Consider the following 19,706-nt stretch of genomic DNA (forward strand, 5'->3'; position numbering starts at 1 on the left):
CTTAATGAGAGTGTGTACCAGAAAAGATTACCTAGGGAATTAATGTAAAATAACATATTATAAAGCTAAGGAAAAAGCATATTATCATCTCCATAAATGCAGAACAGACATTTGAAAATATATTGATATCCTTTCATGTTTTTAAAAACAATAAAATTAAAATTGACCTAGGCTTGCAAATCAGCATCTTACTGGGATGAGAAGCTCCCTCACTAACGACAGGAACAAGAAAAGCATGCCCGCTTTCACCACTGCTGATTAACAAGGTGCTGAAGGAATTAATCAATGCAATTGGAATAGGGAAAGCACTTAGAAGCAATAAGAACTAGAAAGGAAAAAGTAAAATTATTTCTTTTTAAAGATGATACACCCCCACACATCTGTCTGTTGGTTGTACTGCGGTGGGCTTGCATGTTGCTGTGATGCTGGAGTTTCAAATACCAGTGGGGTCATCCTGGTAGACATGTTTCAGTGGAGGTTCCAGACTAAGACAGACTAGGAAGAAGGTGGCCACCCACTTCTGAAAAAAATGGCCACTGAAAACCTTATGAATAGCAGTGAAACATTGTCTGATACAGTGCTGGAAGATGAGCCACTCAGGTGCCAAGGCACTCAAAATACAACCAGGGAAGAGCTGCCTCTTCAAAGCAAAGTAGACCTTAATGGTGTGGATGGAGTGAAGCTTGTTGGACCTTCATTTGCTGATGTGACACAACTCAAAATGAGAAGAAACACCTATAAACATCCACTAATAATAGGAAGATGGAATATAGAAAGCAGGAATCTAGGAAAACTGGAAATTGTGAAAAATGAAATGGAATGCATGAAGATAGACATTCTAGGCATTAATGGCTGAAGTAGACTTGTATTGGCCATTTTGAATCAGACAATCATATGGTCTACTACACCAGGAATAGAGAATTGAAGAGGAATGGAGTCATCAAAAAGAATATTTCAAGATCTATTTTGAGGTATAATGCTGTCAGTGACAGGATAATATCCATATGCCTGCAGGGTAGACTAGTTAATACTACTTTTGTTCAAAGTTATGTACCAATCACTAAAGCCAAAGATGAAGAAATTGAAGACTTTTACCAACTTCTGTAGTCTGAAATTACCCAAAGATGCAGAGAACAGGTGGGTGGAATGGCCTTGCTTGGAATCCTGATTTCAATAGGACCCCAAATTGGGCTTTTTATTTCTGTTGATGCTAGAGGCCAAAAAAAAGGATACCGTGCCTGATCAAATAAAGACTGTGAGAGTGCTCTGTAACCAGAAAGTGACTTTCAAAAGAGGAGAAAAGATGGTGTCCTGTTAGCATAATCTGCCAATTCTCTCATCAACAAAATCTGAAAATCTGAGTGAAACAGATATAAATAATAATCCTGGAATTCTGAGTGTCAAATGAGAAGATAAAGAATTAGATTGAGTGCTGAATGGAAAGGGAAATGGACCAAGATTAGTGACTGGAGAAAGAGAAGAGGCTGGACCATTTGAAGCAGTGGCATCTTGAATAGAGACACAGATGTTGATGAGAAGGGAAAAAAAAAAGAGGAGAAGAACTTCACAGAATCCACACAGCAATAACGACACAGTGTACAAAGATCAGAAGGAATTCAAAGAGGATGACATTAACTCTCCACTAGTCAGCCATTTCTACTGTATTGACCACCTCACCTAATGGACAAGCACCACTATCAACTCGGCACCACTGGATCAATAACAGACAGTGGACAACACCTGTTCATCCTACAGTTCCTCTTCATGTCAGAGACGCACACCTACATTCCCACTGATTATTCCACCAATCTAGAGATAGCTGGGATGCCCTAGTGCTGCCAAGTTAACATCCAAAGGAACACACCTGTTCCAGTCATCCAGATATATTGAAACAAACCAACACACAATCAACAAATAAAAACAAGAACTTAAAATGTTTCAGCAATAACAGACAACTTCTATTCAAACAAACAGGACAAGATAGTGGAAGCAAGTGACCAAAATAATTAGGAAATCTCCCCAAGGAAAAACAGGTAATAAAACTACCTGAGAAAGAATTCAGAAGATAGATAGATGGATGGATGGATAGATAGATAGACAGATAGATAGACAGACAGACAGACATATACATATGTAGTATGTATGTATGTGGGGGGGGGGCCTCCCAAGAGCTCAAGGAAACTATAAACAAAAGCAATGAAATTTACAAAACATGCCATCAAAATGCATTGATAACTACTGGTAACTGAAATGCAAAAATTGGAAACAAAGAAGCATCAGGTAGTTGGAAAATACGGCCTTGGTGATAGAAATGACTCTGGAGATCGCATGATAGAATTTTGCAAGACCAATGACTTATTCATTGCAAATGCTTTTTTTCAACAACATGAATGACTACTGTACATGTGGACTATGCCAGATGAGATACACTGGAATCAAATCAACTATAGCTATAGAAAGAGATAATGGAGAAGCTCTATATCATCAATCAGAACAAGGACAGGGGCCAACTGTGGAATAGAACTTCAATTGCTCATATGCAAGTTCAAGTTGAAGCTGAAAAAAATATATGACAGAGCCAAAATATGACCTTGAGTATATCCCACTTGAATTTAGAGACTATCTGACAGGTTTGATGAATTGAACATCAGTGACTGAAGGAAAGATGAGTTGTGGGATGACATTAAGGCTATCATACCGGAAGAAAGCATAACAAATTATGGATACCATTGTGAAGAATGGGAATTCCAGAACACTCAATTGTGCTCATGAGGAACCTATGCATAGACTAGGAGGAGGCAGTTGTTCAAACACAATAAAGAGATATTACATGGTTTAAAATCAGGAAAGGTGTGTGTCAGGGTTGTGTCCTTTCACCATACTTATTCAATCTGTATGCTGAGCAAATGATCTGAGAAGCTGGACTATATGAAGAACTGGCATCAGAATTGGAGGAAGACTCATTAACAGCCTGCAATATGTGGATGATACAACCTTGCTTGCTGAAAGTGATGAAGACTGGAACACTAACTGATGAAGACCAAAGACTACAATCTTCAGTATGGATTACACCTCAACAACAACAACAACAACAAAAAAAAACTCCTCACAACTGGACCAATTAGCAACATCACAATAAATGGAGAAAAGATTGAAGTTGTCATGGATTGCCTTTTACTTGGATCCACAATCAATGTTCATGGAAGGAGCAGTCAAGAAATCAAAGGATGTGTTGCATTAGGCAAATAGGCTGCAAAAGACTTTAAAGTGTTAAAGAGTAAAGACGTCACTTTGAAGACTAAGGTGCACCTAACCCAAGCCATAGTATTTTCAGTTGCCTCCTATGCATGCAAAAGCTGGACAATGAATAAGGAAGAACAAAGAAGAATTGATGCATTTGAATTGTCATGTTGGTGAAGAATACTGAATATACCTTTAACTGCCAGAAGAATGAACAAATATGTCTTGGAATATGTACAGCCAGAATACTCAGAAGCAACAATGATCAGACTTCGTTTCTTATACTTTGGTCATGTTATCAGGAGGGACCAGTCCCTAGAGAAACATATCATGCTGGGTAAAGAGGAGGGTCAGCAAAAGTGGGAAGGACCCCCAACAAGATGGATTGACACAGTGGCCGCAACAATGGGCTCAAGCCCAGCAACAATTGTGATGATGACCCAAGACTGGGGCAGTGTTTCATTCTGTTGTTCATCAGGACTAACTTGGTGACAATTAACAACAACAACAAAAATGATATTATTATTGGAAACCCCAAAAGAATTAATAGGAAAACTACTAAAACAATAAGAGAATTAGTAAAATGGCAGGTTATAATCTCAACATTCAGAAATTAATAACCTTTATCTGCTGCTAAAAGGTCACAGCTTCAAAAACCTGTGTAGTGCACTTCTACTCTGAACAGCAACCGCTGTGAATCAGATTCAACGCAATGGAAACTAACAACATTCTATACAAACACAAACCAGATAGAAGAGATAATATGAGAAGATCTATTTAGAAAGCAGAAAATAAAATAAAATACCTGTGCATAACTACGAAGAAGTTAGCAGTCAAATGCCTTAGGCACAACGCCAGCAGAGCTCCTTCAAAAAACCTAGGGAAGGAAACTTATAAATCAGTCCCGGAAGACACAAAAGTTGACTTGTACAAATGGGAAGGCATATATATACTGTTCTTGGATAGGAAGACTCAACATCATAAAGATACTAATCCTCCATAAAATAATTTATACATTTAATACAATCCCACTAAAAATGCCACCAAGTACTTCTCTAGAGCCAGTCAAATTGATCATAAATTTCATTTGGAAGAACAGGCAAGAAGAGCTTGAGAAAGGAAGGTGGTCCTCCAAAGATTAAAATATATTACAAAATTTATAAAGGTGATATTGGTATATGGGTACTATATTTTTTTTACATATAACATGCCCATGTAAATGCCATGCATGCACATATAACTTGCATAGCACTCATAGGAAACTAATGTACAAGGGGGTTTCATGGCTTGCAAAAGCCATATAACACGTGTGTTATTTGCATAAAAATACTGTAGAAAGCTGACCAACATAGCAGAATAGAAAATCCAGAAATTCATTTAGTTATATGTGGAAATTTAGTATATAATCAAGGCAGCATGGCAAATCAGAGAGGAAAAGATGGACTTTTTAGTAATTGGTTTTGAAATATCTGTACAGCCATATGGAGAATGATAAAATTGAATTCTTTCCTCACACCATACACCTGGATAAAGTCCAAATGGCTCAGAGATTTAAATGTGAAAAATGAACCCATGTAAGTACTAAAAGAAAAACCAAGCAAATTGCTTTAAAATCTAGGAGTAGAGAGATGTTCTCAATAATGTCTCAAAATTCAGAAGCAATACAGGAATAACTGATAAATCTGACAACATAAAAAGGTTTGTATGGCAAAAATAAAACATGAGCAAGATAAAACGAGAAATGACAAACTGGGGGAAATATTTGTAACTTTAAAAACAGATAAACAGTTACTGTACCAATGTTATATACTTGGGAGGGATAAAGGACCCTCCCCCCCAACAAAAAAACTCACTGCCGTTGAGTCAGATCCGACTCCTAGTAACCCCTCCTTGGGTTTCCAAGGCAGTATCACTATGGAAGTAGATTGCCCAATCTTCCTTCCAAGGAGTGGCTGATGGGTTTGAACTGCCAACCTTCTGGTTAGCAGTCAAATGCCTTAGGCACTATGCCACCAGAGCTCCCACCCCAAAAACGGAAAAGTAAAAACCAGCCACATTATAGGAAAAGTAGACAAGAGATTCAGACTGTTCACAGGGTAAAAAATACAAACAGTTCTTAAATACATGAAAAAGTGTTCCACTGAGCTCATAATAAAAGAAATGCTAATAAAAACTATACCAACTGTTCTGGTTACCTGGTGCCGCTCTGACAGGAATATACCTCAAATGGGATGGCTTGAACAAACAAAAGTTTATTCTCTTACATTTCGGGAGGCTAGAAGTCCAACGTCCAAGTGCCAGCCTCAAGGGGCTGTGTGAAAGCCCCTCAACCTTGGGCCTCAGCTCTGCTCTTGCTCCCAGCCTACTGAAGCTAGAGGCATCTCTTCACTCAGGCAGCTACTGGCTGCTGAGGCTAACAAGCCCAAGGTCGACAAATAAAATGGCACAGTCCCGATGTTACCAAACCACACAGCAGGCCATTAATTCAAGTCCATTGAAAGTCCCAAGGTCAGCAGAGCATGGCAGGCTGCTGAACAATGACACAAGTACACGCAGGGTTCAAGTGTGCCAGAAGTTAGAGGCCGTTCCCAAAGCTGCTTCTTATATACAGGAAGCAGACCACTTACCCAAAGCAGCTACTCAGCTGCTTGTGATAGATCCCACCATGGAGCTGATTGGCAGTCTCATCATGGGGAATAACTACGATCAGCTGCTCAGCCACTTAGCCAGGCCCAACCAAGTTGACATACAAGTTTAACTACCACAACAAGATTGTAGTTCTCACATATCAGATGGATAATCATCTAAGTTTGGCAACACACACTGTTGTGAGCCTGTGGGGAAACAAACGCTCTCATCTACTGTCCATGGGAATCAAAATGTTTCAAATCTTGTGGAGGGGAATTTGATAATATCTAGCAACATTTCATATGCATTTACCCTTTGGCTCAGTGATCCCACTTCTAGAAACCTATTCCAAAGATACAGTGGCAAAACTATGGAAAGACATGGGCCTGAGATAGCTATCACAACACCATTTGTAACAGTGAAAGACTGGAAACAATATAAGTGTCCATCAGGAGGGGACTGTTTAAGAAAAACTCTGGTAGACCCACATAATGGATCAGCTGCAAAAAATGCAAAATATCTCTATTTAGTGCCATGGAATAGATCCAGCAAAGTAGAGAAACATTAGTGCACTACTGTTTATCTAAAAAAAGAGGGAAATACAAATGTATTTTCAGAATCACACACATATTTTTAAATGAAGCAATAAACAAAAAAAAAGGTGACCTAATTTGTTCAGCAGAGAAATTGCAAGGATAACAGAAGATGGGAGGGAGAGAGAACAGAGAAAGGGAATCAGGTTATAAAAGGACAAAAGATGACTGTTAGGGGTATGGAGTCTCTTTTTGGGGTGATACAAATGTAAATAAAATTGATAGTGGTGATGGTCACATGACTCTGTGAATCTACTAAAAACCACTAAATGGTACACTTTAAATGAGTTGCATGGTATGTGAATTATATCTCAAATAAAATACATATGATATTATTATATTATGTCATTGTGGGGTGCCCTCAAGTCATTTACAACTCATAGTGGCCCCATATGACAGGGTAGAATTGTCCCATAGAGTTTTTTAGGCTGTAATCTTTATGGAGTCGCTGGATGAGTTAGAATCACCAAGCACTTTACTGTTGTGCCACCAGAGCTCCTTTATATTATTATATAAAATTATATTAACATTAATATAATTATATACTAATATATTATTAAGGTAAACAGAGAGACAGCATCAACCAGTTGCAATGCATAGACCTTTGTCAGATTCTGATTGAAGCAAGCTGTTAAAAAAATTTATAAGGCAGTTGGAAAAATTTGCTGACTGACTGGATTTTTTTATGATATTAGGAAGTGTAAGGGGTTTTAAAGGTGTGATGATGATATTGAGGTTGTTTTATTTTTAAATCCTTGTATTTCGATCATACAAACTAAAATATTTAAAGATAAAATTATACCTGAGACTTTCTTCAAAATAATATAGTTGTGAGTGGGAGGATGTTGTAGAAGAAACAAAATTGGCGATGAGTTGGTAATTGCTGAAGTTGATTTATAATTAGGTTGAGGGTCAAAATACTATTGTTGTTGTTGTTAGGTGCTGTCGAGTTGGCTCCGACTTATAGTGACCCTATGTACAACAGGACAAAACACTGCCCAGTCGTGTGGTATCCTCACAATCCTTGCTGTACCTGGGCCCATCATTGCAGCCACGGTGTCAATCCATTTTGTTGAGGGTCTTCCCCTTTTTCGTTGACCCTCCACTTTACCAAGAATGATACCCTTCTCCAGAGACTGATCCCTTCTGACTACATGACCAAAGTACGTGAGAGGAAGTCTGGCCATTCTCACTTGCAAGGAGCATTCTGGCTGCACTTCTTCCAGGGCTATTGTCACTACTTTTTTTTAAAAAAAAATTAATTTCATTGTGGCAAATAGATACAACGAAAAGATTGCCATTTTAACCATTTTTAAGTGTACAATTCAGTGACACTAATTACTTTTACCAAGTTGCGTTATCATAACCACTATACATTTCCAAAAATTTTTCATCACCCCAAACAAAAATTCAATACCCCTTCAGCAATAACTCCCATTCCTTCCTGCCCTCAGGCCCTGGCAACCATTAATAAATCTTTGTCTCTACGCATTTGCCTATTCTAGGTATTTCAGATAAGTGGAGTCACACAAAATTTGTCTTTTGGGTATGATTTATTTCACCCAGCATAATGTCTTCAAGGTTCATTCATGTCATAACGTGTATCAGAACTCCCTTGCTCTGTATAAAACCAAAACCAAACTGACTACCGTCAAGTCGTATCCAACTCATAACAACCCCTTGTTGGGTTCCTAACCTTCCTTCTGAGAAGTGGCTGGTGGGTTTGAACAGCCAGCCTTCTGATTAGCAGTCATATGCCTTAGGTACTACACCACCAGAGCTCCCTTTCTCTGTATGGCTGAATAATATTTCACTGTATAGATATAAGCTCTGGTGCCATAGTGCCTAAGGCATTTGGCTGCTAACCAGAAGGTTAGTGGTTCAAACCCACCAGCCACTATGCAGAAGGAAGGTGGGGCAATCTACTTCCATAAAGATTTACCACCTTAGAAACCCAATGGGGGTCGCTATGAGTCGGAATCAAATAGACAGCAATGGGTTTGGTTTATTTTATTTATTTATTTTTTGGTTGGTATGGATATACCACATTTTGTTTATCCATTCATCTGTTGATAGACACTTGGGTAGTTTCTACCTTTTGACTATTGTGATTAATGCTAGAATGAACATTGGTGTACTGTTCTTGCTACTTTTGAGTAGAAAATTGGATCTGGAAGTTTTTAAAGATATACTTGCACTTTGGCTCCATTCTCAATGAGGATGGGTCTATCATAGGGTACAGATCTGTAATGTTTAAGTCCCCAGAGGATTGCGGTGCACACCCTGGAATGGGGAGGCCCCGACCAGCATCTCCAGACCCTTTTCCTCAGTGATTTCCCAGTCTCTAGGCCAAATATTTTATTTCAGTTCCTGAGTCTACTCATGGACATTGCCTGGTACAGCCTCTACATACCCTCCTCAAGTGAAACCTCAGCAGCCTAACATCTGGAACTTAAAGAATAGATGCTTCTCTGGCAATGCTTTGGGTAATACCCACCTTGCACACTCATTAAAACCCACAGATCCAGGCACTGAGATAATTGGATAATAGCCTAAAACAAATTGGGCTTCAGACCAGAATATTCATGTAGTTAGAAGTGATTGGCCCTGCACATTTTCAAGCTCCGGGTGCCCTCAGTCATAGCATTATTGCTTGACACTGTGAGAAAAAATTAAACTCTAGCTGGATAACAGATATTTGTTTTTTCAAATCTTGTTGGTGAGATTATGAAGTCCACTGGGACTTCTCTTACGTGTAGTCAGTGTCTCCTCCTAGTCCTCATTTCACATTTCAATAATAAGGTAAATATGTGAAAAGTGCTTTAAAACTGTGAGGTTCTATGTGAGTGTTGGTTATGAGAAGTTACTATTCCTTAGGCCCCAGGACAAAATAGCTCTGCCTGAGTGCCCTCCATGTCTTCTAGATCCAACTCCCCCAAAAGCCAAGTCAACAAATTAGAAGCTATATATGAAAACGCAGAGATACAGGGGCCCAGGGGATCCAATTAACAAGGGGAGGTGCTGCCTGAGGAAGCCCATTTTCCCTGATGTAACACATAATGCTAATAGTGGCTTGTGAATGTGTGTGTGTGTGTGTGTGTAACTCTGAGACATCAGCCTTCCTAGAAGGTTTTCCCCTGAGTCAGACAGAGCCCAACAACTAGGAGATGGGAAGGCTCAAAAACGTTTCAGGTTTCCCCTGCAATCTCTCTCAGCCCTCCTCTGGGCCTGCCCCAGCTCCAGCTGTTAATTACTCCTGCTCTGTCTGCTTCACAGAGAGTCCGAGGACGTGGTGGACATGGCGTTCCTGGGCACACGGGCTGGCCTCCTTAGAAGCAGCTTGTTCGTGGGCTCTGAGAAGGTCTCTGACAAGTGAGTCCTACTGGCCAGCTCAGGGAGTGGAGACCCTTGTAGGGGCAGGAAGGGACAAAGTCCTCTGGCGTGTGTCTATGACACATGGACAGAAGGAGACTTGAACTCTAGTGTACCAGGCCTTCAGGAAACCAGGGCTAGTAGAAGAGCTAGGATTTGCATACTGGAGAGAATGAAAATTACCCCTCCATCCAGGCTTAAACACATCCTGGAGACATCCCCAGGAGAGGTATGACTAATGGGGGAAGACAGTTGCCGAGATCTTGAAGTTGGGAGAGTTGATCAGAGATTTCACTTCCACTGACAAAAACCCTGACATTGTTCTCCCTTCTGAGACTGGTCTCTATGACAAGCTAAATATTCTGGCTGTGTCCTCTCCTTGGTACACACTTTTCCCATCCCCTAAGGGAAGAGGAGCTACTACTGAAGCCCTATAGATGGGAAGCTTTCCAGACAACCCACTCCCTAATTCAGAGTGGGCCATTTGTGATTCTTACTGTAATCTGATAGGATCCCAGGTATGACTTCTGTGGAGTCTAAGGCAGTAGTTCTCGAATGGGCATGATTCTGCAACTTCCTACAGTGGGGGCATTTGGCAGAGTCTGGAGACATTTTTGGTTGTCACAGGGTTGGGGAGAGTGCTACTGGCATCTAGTGGGTAGAGGCCAGGGTGCTCCTAAGTATTCTACAATGTACAGCACAGCCCCCCATAATAAAGAAACCCCACTCTAAGCAAACCCCAGGTTCTGGGGGAAGCCTGAGGAGCCTAGAGACCAGGCTGCCCAGGGTGCCCACCTCACTGGGTGCTGCAGCAAAAGGAGGGTGGGAGTCCAGAGAAGGGTGCTGGGGAGGAGGGGCTCTTGTTGCTCCACAGCATGAGGCTGCGATGGGTCAGGGCAACCAGCCACCTGTAGGAAAACTGCTGAAGGGGTTACTGTCCTCGCCTTCCACCCACACTATGCTAAATACAAGTACATTTAGCCATGGAATGTCATGTTTGAGATTCTCCCAGCAGTCTGTGACAGATCCACACTTGCTAAGCAAAGTTGAGGCATTCTAGGAAAACAAGTTTCTCTTCCCTCTTCCTCCCTCTTTTCTCCCCTCCTCCCCTCTTCACCTCCTCTCATTGTATGTATGACAGGTGTTTTGCTGACCCACTTCTGCTCCTTTTCCCTGTAAGAGACAGAGCAAATGACTCAGAAAGGACCAGAGCCAGTGCATACATACAGTGTGGATTCACCTTAAGGTCCCTATCTGTGGTAGGGAGCTTTCCTTCTCCAAACTCACCACCCACTCATGCTTCTTCATCCCCTTGTGTTTTCCATTCCTTCATCTTCCACCCCAATGAGAAAATCATGTGTCATGTCTTTACTAGGAGCTCTGGTGGCATAGTGCCTAAGGCATTTGACTGCTCACCAGAAGGCTGGTGGTTCAAACCCACAAGCAACTCCTCGGAAGGAAGACTGGGCAATCTACATCCGTAGTGATACTGCCTCAGAAACCCAAGGAGGGGTCACTATGAGTCAGAACTAACTCAATGGCAGTGAGTTTGGGGTTTTGTTTGGTTTCTTTTAATGTCTTTTTACCTGGTAAGGGTAGGAAAAGACAAACCACATCTGTAGGCAGGAGGGACGTGGAAACATTCTTGATATTCCCCTATACCCTCTCTATAGAGTTTCCAAGAGTGGAAGAGGCCCTCAATACACACAGACCTTGTTGAGTTGGCAGAGACCTTTGCCTCCTATGAATACAGCTACCGCATATGGCCACACATACACCATACACCTCCAGAAGGCGCTGTTCACCCCCCAACCGTGACGTGAATGGCCACCCACGGATTGTGCAACAAGACAGATCTGTACATACAATATGTAGGTCAATCGCTGTTAAATCTTAACTATCCACCTTGTGGATTATCCACAGTAACTTTTTTAATCCCCCACCAGTTTCGCCCTCCCTCCCACTCGGCTTCTGGACCAACACTCCTTTCTGTCGGCTGGTGTGTGTTCAGGGAATGCAGAACCATAATTAGTAAGGTAAAGCTGTTCCGAAAACAGGAAAACTCAGAATGCAGTCTAAAACCTCGAGGCAATAATTTTTGAAGTAACCATTTTTGGGAATTTATGCCCCTCTTTTAGGACAATGATAGAGTTGGCTGTGTAATTTCCTTGTTCAGACATTTCAGTGAGCCAGACAAAAAGACATTAGGCTATACCCAAATGAAATAAACCCTGCAGGCAGAAGAGTTTACATACAAATGGAAAGCGTTGCCTCATAATACAGACTCTATACCTCTCCTAAGGAGCTCTGGTGGTACAGTGGGTAAGGCATTTGGCTGCTAACCAGAGGTCAAAAGTTCAAACTACTAGCTGCTCCACAGGAGGAAGATGAGGTAATCTACTTCCATAAAGATTTACAACCTTAGAAACACAATGAGGGTTGCTATGAGTTGGACTCAACTAGACAGCAATGAGTTGGGGTTTTTTTGTTTTGTTTTGTTTTTTTAATACCTTTCTTAGCTACTAATGTGCCATCAGTTACAACACCATTTTGCTTCTGGAAAAGGCCAGAATTACTAGGGAACATTTTCTGGGGCAGTACCAATTTAGGGACTAATATTTTCAAACTACAGGCAGCGGTAGTTCAGTGATAGCACTTTCACCTTGTATGGGGGAGACCTGGGTTTGAGTCCCAGTCAATGTACCTCATGTGCAGTCACCATTTGTCGGTCAGTGGAGGCTTGTGTGTTGCTATCATGCTGGACAAGGTTCAGTGGAGCTTCCAGACTAAAAGAGACTAGGAAGAAAGGCCTGGTGAGCTAGTTTCAAATATCAGCCAATAAAAACTTTATGGATCACAATCATATGATCCCAGCATGCACGGAGTCACCATCATTTGTGGCCCACTCCACAACAGCTCACAATAACAACAACTTTTTCAGGCTATCTGCAACTCTGCAAAAAGCACATTGAGGAACCATTCTCTTGGCCCAGCTAAGATGACTTGATATGAGAAAAGAAAAAAGGAGTGAGCAGAGTTCCAGATTTGGGGGAAGGTACAAATCTTTCTCTTTGCAGGAAGTTCCTGACTCCTGAAGACAAGACCAGTATATTCACCATGAACCACTTCCCTCTGTGGTACCGCCAAGCTGCTGAGCAGCCTGCCGGCAGCTTTGTCTTCAATCTCCGCTCAGCAGAGGCATCAGGTAATTGACATACAATATGTAGGTACTCTGGGGCAGGGGCCAAAATCGGGATGCCCCTCCTGCCTCTACACCATTGGTGGGAGACAGTAAGGCAATAAGGGAGAGAATGCCCAGACCCCAAGGAGTTCCTTTTCTCCCTTCCCTCCTGACACACTTTAGCTGCTTGAAAAGATCATTCCTGCCCTGAATTTGGAACTGGTCATTTTAATATCTGGCCAGCAGTCAAAGTCGGCATTTGAAAATCCAGATGGAATTAAGGAAAGAGATTTGACCAAAAAGTCAAGAGAATGCTAAATATAAATAGAATTGGAAGAGCTGATCACTAAGACTTATCTGTCTCTAAAAATCTTAGTGTCGTGGAATTTCCTTAAATCAGATGAGAGTAACTCAGGGGCTGCTATGCTGCCCAAGTCTGCAGGCCCACCATGGCTCATCTCAGAAAGAAAGCAACCTGCTCTCCATTCCCCTAGAAATCTCTCAGGGCCAGCATCACAGTTCCTGGCCTGCCCTGAGGAACTTCGGAGTCAGTGAAGCCCCTCACAGCTGGCAGGAAGAGTGAGTATGCAGACAGGTAGCAGATAGCTCTAAGGGTATGAGAAAAGGCAGCCAAAGTTGGGCCTCCCCCAACCAAGCCAGGAAGAATCCTCCAACTCCAAGGACCAGGAAGATTTTCAGAGCTGGCAGGCACTTATCTCCAACCCCCAGCTCCCACTCTGGAAAAATGGCCAAGGGAAAAAAAAAAAAAAGGATCACCAAGAGAGTCATAGAATTGTTAGCACCAAAAGGAACCTTCAAGCCCCTTTGACCTTCGCTTTTTGATTTACACATGGAGTGACTGAGGCCCTGAGAGGTTGTCCAGGGGCCCATGACTCTGAGATAGAGCCAGACTTCCACCAGGTTATCTGTAGGGGGAAGCAGATGCAGATCCAGGCCACAGTGGAGCCAGCAGGCCTGGAAAGGATCCACATCCCAGTGGGAGGAGAAACAATGAGTAGGAGGTAGAGAGAGGAGTACCAAAAAACCAAACCAAACTCACTGCCGTCGAGTTGGATCCGAGTCTTAGTGACCCCTCCTTGGGTTTTGGAGGCAGTTTCACTACAGAAGTAGATTGGCCCATCTTCCTTCCAAGGAGTGGCCAGTGGGTTTGAACCACCAGCCTTCTGGTTAGCAGTCAAATGCCTTAGGCACTATGCCACCAGAGCTCCCGGAGAGAGGAAGGGAGATGTTCAAAAGGAAAGGGGCGATCTGGGGAGTCAACTTGGAACAAGGAGCCCTGGTGGCACAACGGTTAAACACTGGACCGCTAACCAAAAGGTTGGCAATTTGAACTCACCCAATGGCTCTGTGGGAGAAAGACCTGGCAACCTGTGTCTGTAAAGAGTACAGCCTGGAGAAGCCTATGGAACAGTTCTCCTCTGTCACATGGGGTTGCTATGAATCAAAATCAACTTGATGGCACTTAACAACTTCTTCTCTGAGATGTCCTTCTACCAAAACCCTTCCAGCTACCACTTCCACCAAAACCATCCTCAAGACCCTGGGGGTGAATTCTGGAGAGGCCAAGACAGCGAGGAAGAGGTGATCTGAGGAAAAGGGATCATCTCCGGGCCCTCTTGATGCCTTCTTTGCGTTGGCTTATGCCCATCTCCCCTCCACCAAGTACACCGATAACTAGTATTATGCTTTATAAAACATTTTCCTATCTATCACTCATTCATTATGAGCTCTAGTATCCTAATGCCTAAGGCACTTGACTGCTAACCAGAAGGCCGATGGTTCAAACCCACCAGCCACTCCTCGGAAGGAAGGTTGGGCAATCTACTTCCATAGTGATACTGCCTTGGAAACCCAAGGAGGGGTCACTATGAATCAGATCCGACTCGATGGCACATAACAACAACAACTCATTCATTTGCACAACCGCATGATATAGGTGCTATTATCTCTCATTTTACACAGACAGAAACCGAATTACAGAGAGGTTCCTTGACCTACCCAGGATCACTCATATAGGGAGCAGCTGAGCCAGCCTAGAACAAGATCTGTTACCACCAAATCCGGGCTCTTCACTACACTGAATGTAGGACAGGAAGTGGGGGGAGAAAAAGTGTGTTTTCATTCCCAGTGAAAGGCCATGAGGGAGGTTCTCAAATGAAGGTAAGGTAAAAGTCTCCTTCCTTCACTGCCCACCCTGAGCCAGAAAGAGGCAGATCTTCCTTCCTGGCCAATACTATCTGGAGCAGCACAAAAGGCCCCCTGAGGAGGGATTCCCCACAGGGTCCTGGGGAGCTTCCCTGGGGTAAGGCCCAGGCCCCCACACCCCAGGCCATGGTGATGGGTCCACTCCTGCCTGTACAGGATTACGCCTGCAGGCTGCTGGGGAGCTTTTTGTGGCGGTGAGGTAGGAGGATGGGTGGGTGGGGAACTGAACCACAAGGATAAGAGAGGGAAGCTGGCAACCCAAAAAGGGGGACTGCTGAGCAGGGAGGCAGGCGCTCGCTCTCTTTTCACACCCTCGCTTACTTGCTTAGCTCATGCACACGCTTGGAGAAACGTGGCCACCTCTGCACACTCCCATCTATCCCAAAAGAAAGAAAACAACAACACTTTCATTTTAATGGGGGGGAAACTTGAGGAGGAGGAAAAGGGGAGGAGCTGGCTCTGGGGTGAGCAGAGTGGAGACTTTCCTCTCCCTCTTCAGACTGACACTGTTGCCCTTTGCCTGGGGCCTGGTGGGCTGAGGTCTGCCCACATGGACCTGTCTTTTGTAGTCAGTGCCTGAGAAACCTGGTAGCACATGACAGAATCCAATGCCCAGGTGGCCCCAGCCTATTACTCTCCTCTCTATAGCTCACCTCTTCTGGGCAGCCTCTGGGGTAGGGTCCCAAAAGCTCATGATTGCCTGCTCATTGACTCCAGGTGCAGGGTCAGTAGCTGCTACATGGCCCAGATACTGAAATTCCTGCTGTCTCCAGAGAATGCATTCTTAGGGCCTGCCCACCCTCATTTAGGTGTTTTCTAAAAACCTATGCTGGCTGGAGCACGTGCACAGCAGAAGGTCTGCCCGGAAAGCAGGCTATGGGCCTAGAGAATACTACAGGGGGTCAGCCACAGCAGTGTCTTCTAGATGCTCAAATCTGGAGGCCAGCTGAGGAAGCTGACTGTTGGGTCCATTGTGTGCCCTTACTTCTTTGATCATTACACATTCTTAGAATCAAGAACAACCTTATACATAGACGTTCCTAGCATCAAAGTGTAATTTTAAATTTCTGTGAGATATTTTATTTCATCAAGGTGTGATGGGTAATCTTAGCAATAGAACCTGTTGTCATTGAGTCAACTCCAAATCATGGAACCTCATGTGTGTCACAGTAGAACTGTACTCAAAAGGGTTGTCGATGGCTGTGATCTTTCTGAAGTAGATCTGCAGCCTTTCTTAGGAGACACTGCTGGAAATAGAACTTCCAACATTTTGGTTAGCAGCCAAGCATGTTATCAGGTTGCACCACTGCCATCAAGTTGATTCTAACTCATAGTGACCCTATAGGACAAAATAGAACTGCCCCACCAGTTTCTAAGGCTGTAAATCTTTATGAAAACAGATTGCCTTATCTCTCCTTGAGGAGCAGCTGGTGAGTTTGAACCACCAACTTTTGGTTAGCAGCCAAATACTTTAACAATTATGCCACCAGAGCGCCTTACCAATATATCAGATACCAGTAGGTAAATCTGTTAGGACTAACACTGTTACAGTATCAGTTTCCACACATGATTCTCATGACCTGTTTCACATAGCATTTGATATAAAACCATTCTAAAAAAATATGCTATCACATGATAATATTTGGCCCCTGCCTTGCAATTTTTAGTAACAGAATTTGACCTGTAGATAAGATTACTTTGAAAAGCTAGTCCAAGACCACAGACTGGTAGAAATTATTAAGTCATGTACCGCCTCAGAACCAGAGAGTCTCTGTTTTAATGTAGAGCTGAAAATGTCCCCAATGGTGGTTCAGTGATAGAATTCTTGCCTTCCATGCAGAAGACCTGGGTTCAATTCCCAGCTGATATACTTCATGTCTAACCACTACTGGTTCATCAGTGAAGGCTTTCATGCTGTTGTGATACTTAATAGGATTCAAGGGAACTTCCAGGCTAAGACAAACTAGAAAGGAAGGCCTGGTGATCTACTTCAGAAAATAAACCAGTGAAAACCATATGAGACACAATGGTCCAACCCTGTTGGGCATGGGGTGTCCATGAATGAGGGGCCCACTTCATGGCAGCTAATAGTAACAACAATGATGACTTGATTCTTCCAAAACAGTGGAAAAGGCAACTCAAGACAAGCTCTCTTGCCCTTCAAAAGATGGGTATGTGTCACAGAAGTACAGGAGACAAATGCAAAGCAAGCAAAAGACCTTGGAGTGTAGTAATGTGGTGGTTGTGGGTTGGTCCCAACAACAACCAGGATTTATGGAATGCCATGGATGTGTCAGGCACCATTCAGCCTTCTGTGCAGATCTGAACGTGCCAGATGAGTATGTGGCATCTGGCTTCCTGAGCAGACCATCAGTGTCACCTATGAATCATGCTTACTGAGAAAGGGCAGCCTAGGATCATTCCACCACCAAGCCCTGGAACACAGCCTGTCCATTGCTCAAAGGCTCATTTGATGCAACACAAATCCAGTGGAGAAGACACGTGTGGGGAGGATGGGTCACAGCAGGATTCTGAGCTGATACTGCCTAGAGCTGACGTGGGCAGCAGCAAGCAGAGACGGGCTTGATGAAATACTAATGGGCTATCCTCAAACAGAGCAAAAATCAGAGTGTCATAGGGACACTGGCATACCACATTGTTCAGGCAGCCAGAGGCCATGTACTTCCCTGGAAAATTCATATCTGCACAGAAACGCAAGGCAGCATCCAACCCTTAGGAGACACTCCCTAAAGACTGGTGGTGATAGGAATGGACCTATCACAACTTCCCAAACACACCACACCCTTACCATCATTCAAGGAAGGTATGAGTGGTACTTATATTCCAGCTCATGGCGACTCCATCTGTGTCAGAGTAGAAATACATTCCATAGACTTTTCTATGGTTGATTTTTTGGAAGTAGACAGAATTGAACCTAGCACATTCACTGTCTTCTATTCCAAGAAGGAAATAGGTGTTAGCCTACCCAACTGCTCCCTCTTCCCCAGGTGCTGAGAAAGTGACTCAGAAATTTCTGTTTCCCCAGATAGTCCAGGCGGGCCAGTGGTAGTAACAGCAAGCACAGCTGTGGCAGTGACAGTGGACAAGAAGACAGCCATTGCTGCAGGTAGGAGCTGCCCTTTGGTGCCCCTGAGGCCCAGGAGGTTGTGACTCTCAGCCAAGAATAAGGCACACAGTAATTGAAAGAGGAAAACAGATATGGTCTGCAGGGGCCACAGTCTGCCAGCAGTAAGTTCTCTCAGGTAGATTATGTGGATAAGGGGGAGTGGAACCTTCCTAAGTCATTTAGTTTATAAAACAATAAAGTTAGATCTAAAATAATTTATGGAGTGAGTACAGTGAAGCCCAGAGAAATTAAGCCATCTGTTCATGCTCACACAACAGGTTACAACCCAGACCTTCTTTCCACCCCTCTGCATGTTGCTTTTCTTTTGTCCTGGGAGAGCTCTAGTATCTCACTGAGAGAACTTGGCTTGTGACCCAAATCCTGAATCTGTAAGCTCAGTATATTCTGGACGCCATGTTAACTGCTTCCCATACTCTTCCTCACTTAGTCCTCATGGTGACCCAATGATGCTGATACTTTTCTGGCTTCAGTTCACAGATGAGGAAACCAAGACACAAAAACGTTATGTGCCTAAAGTCTCATGGATAATAATTAATGAAGCTAAAATTTGAACTCAGATCATTTCTCTTTAGAGCCCAGGTTCACTATCCTGTGCTGCAATTTGCCTCAACCCGTGTGATGCAGGAACCCAAGGACCTTACAGGCATCCCCCTAACGGCAATCTACTTCTGTAGTGACACTGCCTCGGAAACCCAAGGAGGGGTCACTGAGTCGGGTCTGACTCGACAGCACATAACAACAACAGAAAGTCCTTGGCATCTCTGCCTAGTGGCCTGAGAACTGTTAGGACTGTGTGGTGAAGCCCTCCTTATTCTGGTTTCAGCTCCTGTAACCTGGACCCAGATATGTTCTGCAAATTTGCATGATCAAATGGACATTTAAAAAACAAAACAAACAACTGCTGTCAAATTGATTCCTACTCACAGTGACCCCATGAATTTTTGGAAGTAGATTGCCAGATGTGTCTTCTGAGGTGCCTCTGGGTAGACTCAAACCTAGCTCATTAAACTTTTGCATCTCCTGCTGTGTTGTTTTGGGTGCTGTTAAATTGATTTTCAGCTCCTGATGACATCATGTGACAGAGTAGAACTGCCCCATATCTTTATGGAAGCAGGTCACCAGGTCTTTCTCCCATGGAGCAGCTGGTGGGTTTGAGGTACCAACCTTTTGGTTAGCAGCTGAGCACTTAACCATTGTGCCACCGGGGCTCCTCGCATCTCCTGAGAGACTCCTAACGGGCTTTCAAGGAGCAGCAACCACGAATCCATGGTACTGTCTTGTACCTTTGGCATCCTTAGACTGGATGGAAGAACTTGAG

At 43.3% G+C, this 19,706-nt stretch overlaps 1 protein-coding gene across 1 annotated transcript in view; it reads left to right on the forward strand.

Annotated features, from left to right (window-relative positions):
• Positions 1 to 19,706, forward strand: part of CACNA2D4 (calcium voltage-gated channel auxiliary subunit alpha2delta 4) — a 162,810-nt gene that overhangs the window by 81,890 nt on the left and 61,214 nt on the right. The window contains exons 24-26 of the mRNA XM_007937030.2: positions 9,738 to 9,833; positions 12,911 to 13,038; positions 18,287 to 18,367. Of these exons, the coding sequence (XP_007935221.2) occupies positions 9,738 to 9,833; positions 12,911 to 13,038; positions 18,287 to 18,367 (305 nt within the window). The remainder of the gene's footprint in view (positions 1 to 9,737; positions 9,834 to 12,910; positions 13,039 to 18,286; positions 18,368 to 19,706) is intronic.

This window comes from Orycteropus afer, unplaced genomic scaffold (genome assembly GCF_000298275.1).
Source record: "Orycteropus afer afer isolate SDZICR_OR568_19922 unplaced genomic scaffold, OryAfe1.0 scaffold00040, whole genome shotgun sequence".
NCBI classification, from domain to species: Eukaryota; Metazoa; Chordata; class Mammalia; order Tubulidentata; family Orycteropodidae; genus Orycteropus; species Orycteropus afer.